This window comes from Astatotilapia calliptera, unplaced genomic scaffold, assembly GCF_900246225.1.
Source record: "Astatotilapia calliptera unplaced genomic scaffold, fAstCal1.2 U_scaffold_54, whole genome shotgun sequence".
Taxonomy (NCBI): Eukaryota; Metazoa; Chordata; class Actinopteri; order Cichliformes; family Cichlidae; genus Astatotilapia; species Astatotilapia calliptera.
The window spans coordinates 11,719-29,405 of NW_020535794.1; the positions used below are offsets into that span (position 1 = coordinate 11,719).

Genomic DNA, 17,687 nt, shown 5'->3' on the forward strand with positions numbered 1-17,687 from the left:
CGATCCGCCATTTTGGGGGTCTAGCGCAAGTGAAAAGGGAGCGAAGGCACACACAACAGCCATGGTTCGTATTTGCTGTGTGGTCCGCTGCAATGTTCGATCACACAACCGGCAAGAGAATAAGGTTGAAAATGGTTTATCTTTTCATTCTTTCCCAACCTGGAAGCAACATGAGGCAGCTCGTGTATCGATGTTACCAAACGAAGGCGTCCAGCCTGGAGAGCAGCTGTGAGACGAGCTGACTTGCAGTTCTCTTCCATCTCCAAATATCTGTTGGTGCTCCAGACATTTTCATTCCGGTAAGTTCTAAATGTGTTCATATCACTCTTTATAGCCTATTAGTTTTATTTTCTATGCGCTCTGAGCTCATAGCAAATTAGAACAAACATCCTACTGAGTGATTTTGCAGAACTACCTTCTATTTATAGAGTTGCTAATTATTTGGCATTATTGCAGCAAACCAGCCTATGACATGGATGAAACACATCGTGACTGAGTTCCAGCGCTACACAAGGGACCTGCTTCAAACATACCACCATGCCAGTCAGATTACTTCTTCCATGTGAGGGTGAAGAGGTGACCCTCCTGGATAAGATGGTGAAGGTTTGCTGCGTTTGGTGAACAGTGTGATAATAAAACCAGGGAAGAATGAAACCTGCTCCTGTTAAATGTTCTTAAGTCTTGTGCTGTTATTTTTTCAAAAGATACAGTAAATAAAGTAATGTTAGTAGTGGGTGATATCATGTAAACACTCATGATTTGGTGTAAACATTTTGTCATTTGTAAACTATAAATGACATGGATTCTACATTGTAACTGATGTGATGTTCTATAAAGTGGTTTTAATAAAAAAAAAAAAAAGAGGCAAAAATTAGTTTGTTTCTTTATTCAACTTTTGAACAGCGGGACTCAGTCAGTATATATTCAGTAAATGCAAATTATTTACACGGCAGTGCACTACAGGCATAAATCTAGACCCTTAGATAAAACAATATGGGTCATTCCCACAACCACAGCTTTACTGTGTTCCAGCAAAGTATCCAATAGCAGTGACAACTCCTCCACAGTAGCAGGTGGGATTTTTCTGCTTTGAGGACGGCTCCTTTTACCTGTCACTACAGATGGTCTGTTTATGTTTTGATCAAGAGCCTTTTTTTTGGGCAGCTGAAGAGGAGAAGTCTATCTTATGGCCAACCTCTGACTGTATCTTGGTCACATTACCCAGCAAAACCCAGTATGCAGGTTCATCTGTAACAGTCCTTGTGCCACAGATCAACACTGTTGCTTCTACATTAAACAGTTGAGCAGTGACGTGGCTGCAGGTCTCTGTGACTCCGGCCATACAGGTGCAGTGGGCAGCTTCAACCTTCCCTGTGATGCTCACAGTGACCCATGGCTGCAATGCTGGTTCATTCAGTCTTTGAAAGTGCAGGACCTGAAACACACACAGACAAAGTTCATTTAAAGACAAGAACTATGAGCCAAGGCCGACATAAATGTGTTTTATCTACTTTATCATAAATGTAACAAAGTGTTTAGAAAGTTAGCACAAACATGTGATTTTTCATTTCTTTATGTGTCCATCTATAGAACGCTGCATGTTATAGTGTAAATCTGCCTGTTCTCTGTCAGAAACCTGCCTGCAGAAAATGAACCTAAAGTATGTAATCCAAGGATGTCATCACTTTAGAGATGGAGAAAGCATAAAGTGACAATTATGAATCACTTAATATGATAAGGAGATTCTGCAGGTCATTGATCAAAGTATAAAACTAAAATAAAATGTATTTTTAGTGACACAGGATACAAACATGGAAGCAAGATCTGTAATTAGGATTTTTTATAATAAATATGAATAAATTAGTGCAATTTCTTTAACCATAAAGAATAACTAAATCCTTCAGGACAATGTCTCATCAATGCACTGAACTCACTATGTTATCCATCTAACAGCCTCCACATGTTCTCACTGTAATTTCCCCTCATGAATGAATTTATGCTGCACTAATCTGAATGTTTGGAGAGAAATCAAACGCGTTTCACTCGCAGTACTCGAGCTGACTTACCTTTGTTTGAATGACGACTTGTACGCGCTGACTCCACAGATAAGGTCCGAAAATATGTCAGGCTACGTCTATAGCGCTAGGTGTTCGGGGTTTCTACTCCACGGCCGTGTTTCATACGGGTCCACATTTCCAATGCACGCTATTTTCTGCAAGTACCGCTGCTTCGCCTCTGGATGCAATCGGTCTCTATACAGTCAATTCTCTTTTGAGCTGCTTTTAAGCATCTTTCTTGTAGTCGTCGTTCCAACACAGTGTGTTTGTTTTGATTCGTAGACCCCGAAAATGGCGCTGCGCTCCCACAATGCATTGCGGCGTGACGTCAACTCCAAAGCCCTATAATCTAGTTTTGAGATCCCTTCCCAGACGCCTTAACGCCCACTCACATCCTGGGCCATCTGATCTCAGGAATTCGCATGATAAGGTGGGGCCAGGTTTCACAATGAACTCACCCGAAACTCTGGCTGATTGGGACCCACACCCAGTTTCACACCTTGGCTCAGGTGATTAGACGATCATCAGGGGGTCCTTTTGTCCCTCTGTGGGGGGTTACTCCCACTAGGTTTATATCTGGGACTCTCCACCATTTGACCTTAGAACTGAAGAAGCTTCTCGGATGAGAGGTGAAACGTCTTCAAGTAACTTAAAGAAGTCCAGACGCTTTTCTTTGCAAGCTCCTTTGACTACGATGACCTGGATGACTGAGAACCTTCACAGACAAGACAACACATTAACTACACATTCCAAACACGCTAAATGTCACAAGTCTCTCACACCTCAAAACTCGCTCTCTCTCTTTCTGCTGTCTCTCTCTCTCACTCTCTCCGTCACTCCTAAAACTTCCCCCGTTTTTTTTTTTTTTTTTTTGTCATAAGCAGAGAGTGCTTGCTAGCGCTGTCCTTAGACAGTAAACGTGACGGAACTATTGCGAAAAAACGCTGCGTATATATTGTTTATCATTACTCTGGTTTTACGTGGCCTATCAACACAGTTTAAAAACTGGTATATATCACCTTGTTGTTTTGTCTTTAAGTGGTCATGTGATTGACTTACCACGACTACAGAGTGCGGCTGGGTGATGATGAGGAGGAAGCATAGTCCTAAACAGAAGCGGGTGTGTCGCCAAGCATAAAATACCAGGAATGTGCATCAGGAATAAGAAAATAAAGACCCATAAACACTAAGAAATAACAGAAAGCAAAATATGAATAAAGAATTAAAAAAAATAATAATAATAATCCAAGCTACAAAGGCAGGAGTTTCCTGGAATACTTAGTGTAAGTATCAGTTCTGAGGAAGTGAAATGCTGCTGGAATGTTTTATTTATATGATGTTTATCTGCGGATGGGTGGGACCTTAATTAAGGTCTTTAGGCAAATTTAGGGGATTTTCTTTTTCTAGCTGTTGTGGTGACTGATAGACAGCTGTGATGATTTGGAAGTTTTTTGTTTTGCAGTTTGACCACAGAGTACTGTGCAAAAGACTTGAACCACCCCTAACTTGTTTGTCTCCTTAGAATGGAAACAAAGACTTTTTTCACATATGAAATCTTAAGAAACAGGAGCAGCTTTCTGAAGCTTCTCTTTGGACACTGGCTGCTTTTTCACTCATTTTCAGTCTTTGTAGCTCACAGACTATTTTGTTTATGTAGGACTAATAATGACTCTTTCAAGCAAAAAATCATTTCTAAAAAATGTCAAAGATAACAAAACTTGAAAGACAGAATAGATTTTTACTGAAATGATTCCTAAACAGCTTTCAGCTGAAAACAAAAACAATCAAGACGTCTATTAAGTTGCTTAAAGGCATTTCAGAAACAGTTTTGTCTGTAAAAGAGAGCATTCAACAGGTATATATGTAACTCTTTATTAACACTTACATATTGATAATATAATTGTCTTTAAAAAAATGTTTTTATTAAAAATATTTATATATATATATGAAAAAATCTTTTTTAAAGTGTTTATAAAGGCACAGTGGACACATGAACCAAGCAAAAAAACCCAAAAACAAACCCAGTGTTTAACCCTTGGATGCACAACCTACCAGTACCTACACTCTTCCACGAGTGGAGTCAAAAATGACCCCATATAGAAACAATGCGTTTTGCTATAAACTCGGTAGTTATTCTTCAAAATCTTTAAAACGAAGAGTTGTAATATTTTCATATTTGAGGTATTCCTCATAAAACATGATTGTGACATGAGGCCCTTTCCATTTTTATTTATTTTTTCATTAATTTTAAGAAATTGGAGATTTTGTATCACTTCTATCACTTTTGTATGCTTGCTCGGCCTACAGTGCAGAAGCTGGGTCTTCCCTCTGAAAGGCACAAGTTGTTCATCCGCTGTAACACAATCATTGAGGATGAATTTCTGCCTGCAGTTGACCAGGAACAGGCCCCATATGTAGCAGAAAGCTGCCACGTGGTTTGTATTCAGTCGGTAGGCTCTGGTCCTCTTGTCATCAAAGTGCAAGAAACGGCAAATAGCTTGTCATCTTTGAATTGACATAGTGGCCTTGTACAATGGGTTATGCAGAGGACTCCCCAAAAACACACCGACTGGTACATCCCAGTTCTTCTCACTTCCTGCAAGAACGGTCAATCAAATGAAGGCTTGGAGCTTATGTTTGATTATATTTTTCCACTCTTTTCCCCTTAGACGGATGGGTTCTTCATCCCATCCGTCCTGGATCATTTGTAGGGCAAGGTCCACAGGGATCCTAGCTGGCCTCATAGCAGCCATGTTACTTTAAATATAAAAAAATATATATCAGAAAGGACAATGTTTGAAATGCATAGGAAACTATAAACAGGGCTGCACATAAATGGTCCGCAGGTGCACAATAAAAATAAAAGACGCATACCAGATAAGAAGTTGGAACGCTCGTTTGCGTACATTAGACTTTCTGGAGGAGGACAGACATTTGTTCAGAACTCTTAAAGATGTCGAAGAAGCAAGCTCTGTAAGCAATTACTTTGGTGTTCCTCCACCGCAAAAGAGCCGCGTATTCTCTGAATTTCCTGGGATACTTTTATTTTGACAGTGAATGTGCACCTGCGGACCACTTATGTGCAGCCCTGACTATAAATCATGTACGTTACTGTGTAAAAATTAATTCTTGATCCATCAGAAGTATAAGTGGGTCAGTCAGAGTTGCTAAGAATGAAAGTTTCATAGAAGATTCAATAGGAACTGATTGGGGTCATTTCTGACCCCACTTGTGGAAGAGTGGGGTAGTGATACAAAAACAGCATTTTCTTTAAATTAATGAAAAAATAAATAAAAATAGAAATGGCCTCATGTTACAAACATATTTTATGAGGAATACCTGGAATATGAATATATTACAACTTTGCATTTTAAAGATTTTGAAGAAAAACAACCCATGGGGTCATCTAAGGGTTAAAGAAGGCAACAGGGTGAAGACGCCAAAGTTGAGTAGCAACGTCTTCCAAAATTTTGGAGGTAAAGTTCGGTTTTTAAGGCGGAAACCCTCTTACTTTGGTACAAAATCAAAATCAGGAGTGGAGCACTTCATTAATATAGGTGGGGGCCTCACTCCAAAAGGCCACAGTAACAAGAACAACGATTTTAAACACAGTCACAGCAGAAGCTTTAATGGTGAACATGATGATACTCAGAGACGTTTGACCTCTATAGCAGTCTGCTGGGTGTTCAGGAGAGTTCATTTATGTCCTCACATCATCTAACTCACAGTTTAGTTGTGGAGATTGAAGATGAAGCTCAACATCATCACTTTCTTTCTCTCTTTGATCATCTGTCTTCTTTATCGATAACAATGACTCAGTCATGAACTGGCTGTGTGGAGGCAGATGAGGACCCAAACGCAAAACTCACAGAGGCAGGAACTGAACTCAAAATCACTGCTTTATTGCAAGTTTCACAAAGGAACAGAACTAAACTGGGAATATTAACAGAAGACCGTGGGAACACAGAAAGACACACAGGTTCAGGGAAGAGACATTGACGACGCGACACTGACCTGATGGAGACATGCACATAAATACACAGAGGGTTAACGAGGGAAGTGGGAGCACACGGGGAACACAGCTGACACAGATAGTCATAACGAGACAGGGCAGGAGTGAACACAACATGACGCACACTGACGAGAGACTGTCAAAGTAAAACAGGAAGTACACAGAGGTTCAGACAGGAGGAGAGAGAGCACGGGGAGAACACAGACCTAACAGGCTGGGGGAAACATGGAATAAAACACAAGGCGAGACGAGGGCTCACAAATACACAGGGGCACACAGGAGGTAACCAAATAAGGACCATCTTAACTAAATAACCTAGGAACCAAGGCATAAATAGGGAACAAAATACAAAAACACACAAAAACTAAGAATACTGGGCCAACATGGCCCAGGACCATGACAGACTCATTCAAACAGCAGCAGGAATGATAATAGCTTCTTAGTTTTTTAGTTGTCTTTTATGTATATACAACAAGCAATAAGAAGCACAAGAATAATAACCAAAACAACTAACAGAACTATCCAGGCAGGATGTCCTCCTGATGGACCTGCAGGTGAGAAACAGGTATCAGCTGTCAGGTAGGTGATGAGTGAAGAACAGAACAGAATCCATTTCCTCTTTTAGTTAAATAGATCAGGTTATTAAAAATACGTTCTATTATTTATAAAAACCAAAAAACAACCAGGAAGCAGCTTCACCTCTGATCACACACACACTCAACTCTACTCACTCACCTGGAGGATCAATAATCAGGTGGAGGATGATGCTGTTCTTCCATGAGCGTGTTTCTTTAATGAAAACATGGCACTCGTATGTTCCACTATCAGCAGTGTTCACATCCTTCAGAATCAAAGACACGTCTCCATCCTTCATCTGTCTGTCCTGCAGATCCACACGGTTCTTAAAAGATGGATGCTGGTTGTCTGGAACATTGTGACCATCAAGGTACAAAAGCACATATTTATCTCCCAGGTCAGCTCTGCTCCACTTTACGACTAAGATCTTGTTGTTTGGAGCTCGACATGTCAGAGTGACGTTCTGTCCAGACTCAGCTGTGATGTTTTTCTGCTCTGAAAGAGGAAACAACACAGAGCAGAGAGGTTAAAGGTCAAAGTACAATTATGATCAGAATGATTGACTTTAAATATTTTGTTTATTTCCTTTGACATTTGAGTTTTTAGTCATGTTGGATTTAATGAACCTCTGAACATCCAGCAGCTATTTAAATGTTTTAAAGTCGAGTTTTTATAGTTGAACATGTTCTGTTGTCTCTTTTTCTTTAATCTCTCTCACACTCCTGTCACACTGGTGTGTGTGACTGCAGCAGCATCTGCACATGTGCAGCTGTCGGCTGCTCCTCATACACTCAGCTTCAGTCTAACCTAATGTGACTCTAACTCTATTCCTGCCATGTGATTGGTTCAGAGTGATGCTATTTTCATTGTTATTGAACTTTCATGTTACCTGTCAAAACAAAGAGGGAATAAATTCTATTGACTTTCTATTGAGTATGTTTCATGTTTCTACTGAGAAAAAGTTATTTTGCAATAATGATCTTTATCATTTCATCGCCCAGCTCTAGATTACAGTGAGAGACATTGAGCTCACACAGACTCCATCTACCCTGATGATGCCTTCACACACACAGACAAACTGAATCAATATGAAAATTATTCTTCTGAACTTCTGGTTTCTAACAGCTTAATCTGACCTGGAAAGTGGAGCAGACTGACACAGTTACTGCAGACGTGTGTGTTTTATTATTACTGCTGATCTTACATTATTATAAATGTGCGAGTCTGTAATCTCAGTGACTAACAGAGAACCTGAGTCTAAACCTGATCAGATGAAGTGTGAGGTTGTGAGAAAGTGTCTGACTGCATTCATAGATGTGTCCTTTCAGCTGCTCGCTCTGATCCAACCTTTGGTCTCTAAGAAGAGGCTTCAGGGAGACGTTTGCTACGTTGGACTGTAGGACCATCAGAAATGTGTGCAGTAACAAAACAGGCAGCACTGAAAGCAGCTCTAAGTGTTTGTGTTGTTCAATGATTTGTGCACAACAACAACAATGGGACCTCTCTCATCCATCAGTCACCATGTGGACATTTTTCTGACACACTTTGAAGCTGATGGACGTTTTGTGTCTGCACTAAGTACGTTTTCACCAGCTATGGCACCGGCAGGATTCACTTTCACAGACTCACAACCACCAGCTTCACCCCTCCCCTCCCCCTCCAGCTGTAGGCTTTAACATTGAGTTTCCCCACACATGTTTACAGACGAGTTAGAGAGCAAGAGAAGAAGAGACGGATTCATAAATGTCTTTGTTTCTGCTCTAACCAAACAATGCTGCTCTACAACTCTAGACTACCAGCCACAAAGACAACAGCTGGAGAAACATCTGTCTACCTCTGACATCCACCAGCTCATCCATACAACAAACACACATCAACAACCAGGAAGCAGCTTCACCTCTGATCACACACACACTCAACTCTACTCACTCACCTGGAGGATCAACAACCAGTTTGATGAAGCTGTGTTTGAATGAGCGTGCTTCTACCATGAGGAAATGACACTCGTATGTTCCAGCATCATTAATTGTCACATCCTTCAGAATCAAAGACACGTCTCCATCCTTCATCTCTTTGTCCTGCAGATCCACCCGGTTCTTAAAAGATGGATGCTGGTCGTCTAGAATAATATCACAACCAACTCGGAAAAGAACATTTCCTGACTTCAGGTCAGCTCTCTCCCACTCTAGAGTGAAGATGTTGTTGTTTGGAGCTCGACATGGCAGAATTACATCCTGTCCAGACTCAGCTGTGATGGTTTTCTGATCTGAAAGAGGAAACAACACAGAGCAGAGAGGTTAAAGGTCAAAGTGCAATTATGATCAGAATGATTGACTTTAAATATTTTGTTTATTTCCTTTGACATTTGAGTTTTATTTATTTTTTTCATTTTATTTTCAGTTACAGCAGCATGTTAATAGCAAAACTTTGAACATACAGTAGTTTGCTGTTCAGTTTTTACAATACCCCAAAAGATAACAGAAAGAAAACAAACAAACAAACTAAAGAAACCCCTACAAAACAAAAAACAACAACAAACACAAAAATAAAATGGATGGTATCTGGTCATGACAATGTGGTCATTTTAAATGTTTCCATGTACATTAGAAAAGGCTGCCATGCCTCGAGAAATTTGGTGGTTGAACCTACCAGTGTATATCTCATCTTTTCTAAATGCAAAAACTTCATGAGCTCTGCAAGCCTCTGTTCATGTGTGGGAGGAGCTTCCTGCTTCCATCTTAAAAGTATAAGGCGCCTTGCAATGAGTGAAGCAAAGGCAATAGAATTTGAATAGTATTTTGGCAAAGTGATGTTTTGAGGTATCACCCCAAAGATTAGAGCAGAGGGATCATAATTAACGTTATATATCTCTGAAAAGGTGTTAAATATACCCATATGGAAAAGAAATAGAAAAAACTTATAAGACTTGCATAAGATGTGGCCTACTTCATACAGTCAATCATATAAGGCTTATATGATTTACTCATGAAAGTGGCCACTTTCTCATTACTTTCTTATATTGTTTTAGTAAATATCCAAAACATACAAGTTTCATTTATATGATTTTCAAGGGATCTTAATCTGTTTTCACTCTTGTATGCTTTTCATACAAGTTTCACACAAGACAGATACAAACTTTATAAGATTTATATGTATCTTTTCCATATGGGTAGACACCCAATAGCTATGAAGATTGGGGCCAAAAACTATGAAGGAGTGAATATGTCTGTGAAGGTTCTCAGTCATCCAGGTCATCGTAGTCAAAGGAGGTTGAAAAGAAAAGCGTCTGGACTTCTTTAAGTTACTTGAAGACGTTTAACCTCTCATCCGAGAAGCTTCTTCAGTTCTAAGGTCAAATGGTGGAGAGTCCCAGATATAAACCTAGTGGGAGTAACCCCCCACAGAGGGACAAAAGGACCCCCTGGTGATCCTCTAATCGCCTGAGACAAGGTGTGAAAGACCAGACACCAGCGAGGGAGGATAAGAAAGACAGACGCAACAACATTGTCATCCCGTATGTAGCCGGTGTATCAGAAAAACTCAGGAGAGTTTTCTCCAAGCATGACATCCCGGTGCATTTCAGACCCAGCAACACGCTCAGACAAAAACTGGTTCACCCGAAAGATAAAACGCCAAAACACAGACTTAACAATGTGGTGTATGCTGTACAGTGCAGCGAGGAATGCCCAGACCTCTACATTAGAGAGACCAAACAGCCACTTCACAAGCGCATGGCACAACACAGAAGAGCCACCTCCACAGGACAAGACTCAGCAGTCCATCTGCATCTTAAGGATAAAGGACACTCTTTCGAGGATGCCAATGTTCACATTTTGGACAGAGAGGACAGATGGTTTGAAAGAGGAGTGAAAGAAGCCATCTATGTCCACTGTGAGCGACCATCTTTGAACAGAGGCGGGGGTTTACGACACCAACTCTCTGCCATCTATAATCCAGTTTTGAGATCCCTTCCCAGACGCCTTAACACCCACTCACATCCTGGGCCATCTGATCTCAGGAATTCGCATGATAAGGTGGGGCCAGGTTTCACAATGAACTCACCCGAAACTCTGGCTGATTGGGACCCACACCCAGTTTCACACCTTGGCTCAGGCGATTAGAGGATCATCAGGGGGTCCTTTTGTCCCTCTGTGGGGGGTCACTCCCACTAGGTTTATATCTGGGACTCTCCACCATTTGACCTTAGAACTGAAGAAGCTTCTCGGATGAGAGGTGAAACGTCTTCAAGTAACTTAAAGAAGTCCAGACGCTTTTCTTTGCAAGCTCCTTTGACGATGAAGGAGTGAACATTTTTCTGACACACTTTGAAGCTGATGGACGTTTTGTGTCTGCACTAAGTACGTTTTCACCAGCTATGACACCGACCGGCGTGAATGTAGGAGTGATTGTGAGTGTGAATGGTTGTCTGTGTCTATGTGTTTTCTGTAGCTACAGCTGTTTGTATACACTGAACAAAAAGCTTTTTAGCTGTATACTGACTCCTGAAACTACAACACATCACACTGACACACACATACAGCGGGGCAAAAAAGTATTTAGTCAGCCACCGATTGTGCAAGTTCCCCCACCTAAAATGATGACAGAGGTCAGTAATTTGCACCAGAGGTACACTTCAACTGTGAGAGACAGAATGTGAAAAAAAAATCCATGAATTCACATGGTAGGATTTGTAAAGAATAACAAAAATACAACTCAATACTTTGTAACATAACCTTTGTTGGCAATAACAGAGGTCAAACGTTTACTATAGGTCTTTACCAGGTTTGCACACACAGTAGCTGGTATTTTGGCCCATTCCTCCATGCAGATCTTCTCGAGAGCAGTGATGTTTTGGGGCTGTCGCCGAGCAACACGGACTTTCAACTCCCGCCACAGATTTTCTATGGGGTTGAGGTCTGGAGACTGGCTAGGCCACTCCAGGACTTTCAAATGCTTCTTACGGAGCCACTCCTTTGTTGCCCGGGCGGTGCGTTTTGGATCATTGTCATGTTGGAAGACCCAGCCTCGTTTCATCTTCAAAGTTCTCACTGATGGAAGGAGGTTTTGGCTCAAAATCTCACGATACATGGCCCCATTCATTCTGTCCTTAACACGGATCAGTTGTCCTGTCCCCTTGGCAGAAAAACAGCCCCATAGCATGATGTTTCCACCCCCATGCTTCACAGTAGGTATGGTGTTCTTGGGATGCAACTCAGTATTCTTCGTCCTCCAAACACGACGAGTTGAGTTTATACCAAAAAGTTCTACTTTGGTTTCATCTGACCACATGACGTTCTCCCAATCCTCTGCTGTATCATCCATGTGCTCTCTGGCAAACTTCAGACGGGCCTGGACATGCACTGGCTTCAGCAGCGGAACATGTCTGGCACTGCGGGATTTGATTCCCTGCCGTCGTAGTGTGTTACTGATGGTGACCTTTGTTACTTTGGTCCCAGCTCTCTGCAGGTCATTCACCAGGTCCCCCCGTGTGGTTCTGGGATCTTTGCTCACCGTTCTCATGATCATTTTGACCCCACGGGATGAGATCTTGCGTGGAGCCCCAGATCGAGGGAGATTATCAGTGGTCTTGTATGTCTTCCATTTTCTGATGATTGCTCCCACAGTTGATTTTTTCACACCAAGCTGCTTGCCTATTGTAGATTCACTCTTCCCAGTCTGGTGCAGGTCTTCCTGGTGTCCTTCGAAAGCTCTTTGGTCTTGGTCTTGGCCATGGCGGACTTTGGAGTCTGACTGTTTGAGGCTGTGGACAGGTGTCTTTTATACAGATGATGAGTTCAAACAGGTGCCATTCATACAGGTAACGAGTGGGGGACAGAAAAGCGTCTTACAGAAGACGTTACAGGTCTGTGAGAGCCAGAGATTTTCCATGTTTGAGGTGACCAAATACTTATTTTCCACCCTAATTTACGAATAAATTCTTTACAAATCCTACCATGTGAATTCATGGATTTTTTTTTTCACATTCTGTCTCTCACAGTTGAAGTGTACCTCTGGTGCATATTACTGACCTCTGTCATCATTTTAAGTGGGGGAACTTGCACAATCGGTGGCTGACTAAATACTTTTTTGCCCCACTGTATCACACTTCGTTGACTCTGTCACAGCTGGATTACGGATGTTAAGTGTCCACCCAGCCTCGTGCCTCCTTCACACACGCACTCCTTTGGGTGCTCCTCTGAGTCTGTCTCCCCTGTGCGACTCCGGCCGTGACAATATAAAACTGAGATTATAATTTAAATTGGTGCATGGAGATTAAACAAAGATTTTGTGTGTTTATTTTATCTGAAAATATGAAAAACTGAAAAATGTTTTAACAAAACAAAAATCTACCTTTTATAATTTAAATATCATTACTTAAAATTAGAAAGACTTCCATTCATGCTTTAAATTTAATATAATAAAAAAACATATATGTAAAATAAACTTAAAATGTTATTCTACAAAATTTAGTGTCTGTGTCTCCCTCTGTCATCGCAATCTGCCTTGTTTAACAGCTGTGTGTTAGTAAGTAAAATTTATTCATATAGCGCTTTTTAAAAGAGGAAGTTATTTCAAAGTGCTTCACATGGGAATAAAAGCATATCAAATGAAACAGTAAAAATAGTATAAGAAAAAAAAAGGTATAAAAGCATGCGTCTTTAGTTCCAGTTTTGTTTTTGTATTAATTCCAGCAATAAAGCTGTGCCTTAAGTTTAGTTTTGTCAGTGAGTCACCATTTTGGGTTTTCTATCCTGTCCATTTCACACAGCACATGATGCATATTTGTATATGTAGAGATGTGTTGTTATATTTTGTAACATTCGATAATTTCATTTACTCAACAACTGTTCTAAGTTGGAAAAACTGTGACCACATCATTATGTGAGGAACGCTGCCTACAGGTCAGGGGACAGGCTGGCTTATAGAAATGCTTGGAAATATCTCAAAGAGGGCATTAAAGCAGCAAAACGCAGATACCAGCGATGCATTGAGATACGTTTTGAGGTTAACAACCCCTGTAGCATGTGGAAAGGCATCAAATCCCTAACGGACTATAAGACCAGTCCCTCGTTATCCAGCAATGATAACACGCTTCCTGACACCCTGAACCAGTTCTTTGCCCGCTTTGATGGTCGCTCCAACAGCATGGGAACCCAGACAGCACCATTACCCATAGAGGAGCCGGTACCTGTCTTTGAATGCCATCAGGTGAGATCCACGCTGAGGAGGATCGATGTCAACAAAGCAGAACCAGACAGGGTTCCAGGACGAATGCTGAAGTCATGCGCCGACCATGACTTCGGCGCATGTGTGACACACTAATGTGTGGTCACATCAGGAGAAGTACTTGTTAAAAGAAAGAGAGACTTGTCACCGAAGTGAACCATGTGTAATGAGGTAGTTGCACCCCCCAGCCTCCGGGTGGCGCATTGTTCAGTGAGACAGAATAGCGAGGTCATAGGTCCTCCTCTCCAATATGGCAGAAGCGAGGCAAAGAGAAACTTCACCAGTCGTCTCTGTCTCATCATTTCCCTGTTTTGCAGGAACATTTAATCTGTTTTACCGGCCCAAACTCTGGGTCGGTTACAGATTCTTGGTGGCCCATACGGGGATTGGTTCCACATCATCAATGGAGCTGATCCTCACACATCCATAAGACCTGCTGCGGAGCTAATGGTCCAAGGAGAGTTGGTGTAAAGCGGAGGAGCTGCTATCCACTACAGAGGGAAGATCCAGTTTAGAATTACCCATCGCAGAGCAACGAGGAGGACATCATGGCTGACGGCGTAAGGAAGAGCCTGGTGTAGGACATCAGGAAGGGCCTTTTCGCGCTGATGCCGGATCAGCTTTTTGAGATTGCTGCAAAGGTGGGTCCAGTACCAGGCAAGGATCTGTCAGAGCTGTCAAGTGATGATGCAGAAGGAAGCTTCGAGTACATCAACTCCTTCATCTACAGCGAGGCAATGTTAGAAGCTGAGGACAGTGGGATGGGGGAATTGTTAGCGCTAAAGGACATGGTAGATGAACTTCTGAATCCTACCGACAACCAGACCAGTGCCGTGGAGACAGATGTGGAAACACGGACGCCAGAGCGTGCACCCCACCCTACCTCAGAGCCCAGCCAGTTCAATGCAGCTCAAGTAAACATGGATCAGTCTAACTCTAGCCTTAACATCCCACAAGAAGAACTCCTTAAAATGATTTCGGACTATGAGAAGGTTGGTAGGACATTGCAAGGTTTAGTAAAAACTCCTGCACTACAGCAAGCTCAAGAACAACTCACCTCACGAAGTAATGTTAGACCTCCCCCAGGCCCTGTAGTTTCCCTCAAAGACCTACCTTATCTTCCGAGACGTGAGTTCAAGGTTCAGGGAGGCCAAGTAGGAGATCACATGTCAGACATCAGCTACAACAGTGTGTGTAGGCAGATAGAGGAGGGTCTAAAAGAGAATTTTACAGAATCTGAGATTGTTAGAGGGGTGTTAAAAATAATTAAACCAGGCAGTTTCAAGGACATGTTAGTTAATAAAGATGACATGACAGTTGCTGGGTTAAAAGGATTCCTGCAGTCCCATCTTGGAGAAAGGAGTAGTACAGAGCTGTTCCAGGAACTGATTTGTGCCAAACAGAGAGAAAATGAAACAACACAACAATTTCTCTACCGCATAATTGGCCTAAAACAAAGAGTTCTTTTTGAGTCCAAAAAGACTGATTCTGAGATTAAATATACCCCAGAAACAGTTCAAGGTGTCTTCTTGCACACAGTTTATCAGGGGATCGGACATAAGGACAATGATATTAGAAGAGAGCTGAAGCCCTTGCTGGCGAACCAGTCAGTGACAGATGAGATGATTCTGAAACATGCAATGAAAGTGACCAGTGAAGAATCTGAGCGTCACCGGAGATTAGGTTCCACACCCCGAGCAAAACAGTTCAGTGCTCATGTTGCCCATGTGGATGAGGGGAAAGTCAAACTAACAAAGAGAGAGGTTGCAGACCAAAAGTCAACAGCCGACACAGTAATGCAACTGGAAGAGAAGATTGATGCACTCACTAGAGTAGTAGATTCACTCGCAGAAAAAATGAAGAAAGAGTCTTCTAGCAGTACAGCTAGACCAGCTGCAACAAAGACTGAGAGACTTTATGCATGTTCTACATGTTCACAGGTGGGCTCTAAAAATTGTAACCACTGCTTCTCATGCGGCGAAGAGGGCCATAGAGCAATTGGCTGCCTCAAACGTCCAAAGCAGCCGGGAAACGAGGGCCGGTTGCTGCGGAGGGACCAGCTGTGACCGGGACAACATCGGAGTCCCACCTTGACACAGAGACTGAATCATGTGACAACACCAAAGTGCACCAAGCTAAACTCAAGAGACAGAAATCCAAGAAGAGCATAAATGAGCCACTAAAAACCGCTGTAAGCAACAGAGAGCCAATAGTAAGACTAATAGGAAAAAAAGCAACAACAAAATGCCTTCTTAATGGGTTAACTGTGACCGCTCTTGTAGATACAGGGGCTCAGGTTAGCTTGATAGACCGAGCTTGGAAAAATAAATACATTCCAGATGTCAATGTTCGTCCGATAGCAGAGCTCATAGAGTTAACTGACTATGGGAAAGTGCCAAAGATTTATGCAGTTAATGGGGAATCTCTTCCATTTGATGGGTGGGTAATATTAACTGTAAATTTGCCAGGCAATGAAGACCCAGAGCTTTCCATGAACGTGCCGTTTCTAATTAGCTCAGTGCCCTTAGACACACCACTCATAGGGTTCAATGTGGTGGAAGTGTTAATCCAGGGAAGCCCAGCACAGGCTGCTTCTAACTTAGCTAAGCTACTTGGGGGTGCACTGTCTATTCCAGTCGATGAAGCACAGGGAATGGTACATTTCATCCAGACACATCAGGAGAACACAGCTCAGGGGCGCTTGAGGGTGGGTTACAGAGACACAGTAATTCCTGCTGGCAGCACAACCTGGGTAAAGTGTAAAGTCCCACCACAGCTTGACCCAAGTGAACGTTTAGTCTTGTTTGAGCCTGAAGAGAGTTCTGTCCAGTTGCAGCAGTTAGGATTAGGAGAGGGACTCTTAGAGATCCAGCCCGGCAAACTACCTTATGTAGCTGTGCCTGTAGAAAACCACGCTAGACATGACATTGTTCTAACAAGAAAGACTGCTATTGGTAGCGTCCAGGCAATTAAGAAGGTGATAGAGACAGATTCACCCATTGAAAACGACGCTAAAGTAGAGGCAACTACTGTTTGTCAGGCAGAGACAGGTTCCCCTAGAACTTTGTGGCAGCCACCAGTAGATCTAGGCCATCTTGAGAAACAGCAGCAAGACATTGTGGAAAAGATGTTATGGGAGGAGTCAGGCGCTTTCGCTAAAGATGCTCATGACATTGGTTGTATTCCTAGTTTGCACATGTCACTCAACCTCAAAGATGACGTCCCAGTGCAGAGGGCCTACTCCTCTGTCCCAAAGCCTTTGTTCTCCGAAGTGAAGGAGTATATTCAGGACCTCCTGGCCAAGGGGTGGATTGTTAAATCCAGGTCACCGTATGCTGCCCCAGTCGTCTGTGTCCGAAAAAAAGACGGCTCGTTACGCCTTTGTATAGACTACCGTCTGCTGAATCAGAAGACCATTCCAGATAAACACCCTCTTCCTCGGATCCAAGACCTGACCGACACTCTGGGGGGGCATTCATGGTTCAGTATCCTTGATCAGGGAAAGGCGTACCACCAGGGCTTCATGGCGGAGGGCTCACGTCACCTCACAGCCTTCGTCACCCCCTGGGGCCTTTATGAGTGGGTACGAATACCCTTCGGCCTCTCCAATGCACCTGCGGCTTTTCAAAGAAGCATGGAGGAGATGTTAGATTCACTCAGGGACAATTGTTGTATCCCATACCTGGACGACATCTTATGCCATGCACCAACATTTGAAGAGCATGTTGAGGGTGTGAGACAAGTTTTAAGAGCACTCCAGAGGCACGGAGTAAAACTAAGACCCGAAAAATGTGAACTGTTTCGCAAAGAAGTAA

General features: G+C 42.4%; 1 protein-coding gene across 1 annotated transcript in view; it reads right to left on the reverse strand.

Annotated features, from left to right (window-relative positions):
• Positions 1–6,790: 6,790 nt before the first annotated feature.
• LOC113018284 (programmed cell death 1 ligand 1-like) overlaps positions 6,791–17,687 on the reverse strand; it is a gene marked incomplete at its 3' end in the record, with an annotated part of 29,204 nt that continues 18,307 nt past the window's right edge. The window contains 1 exon segment of the mRNA XM_026161340.1: positions 6,791–7,140. Coding sequence (XP_026017125.1) covers positions 6,791–7,140 — 350 coding nt within the window.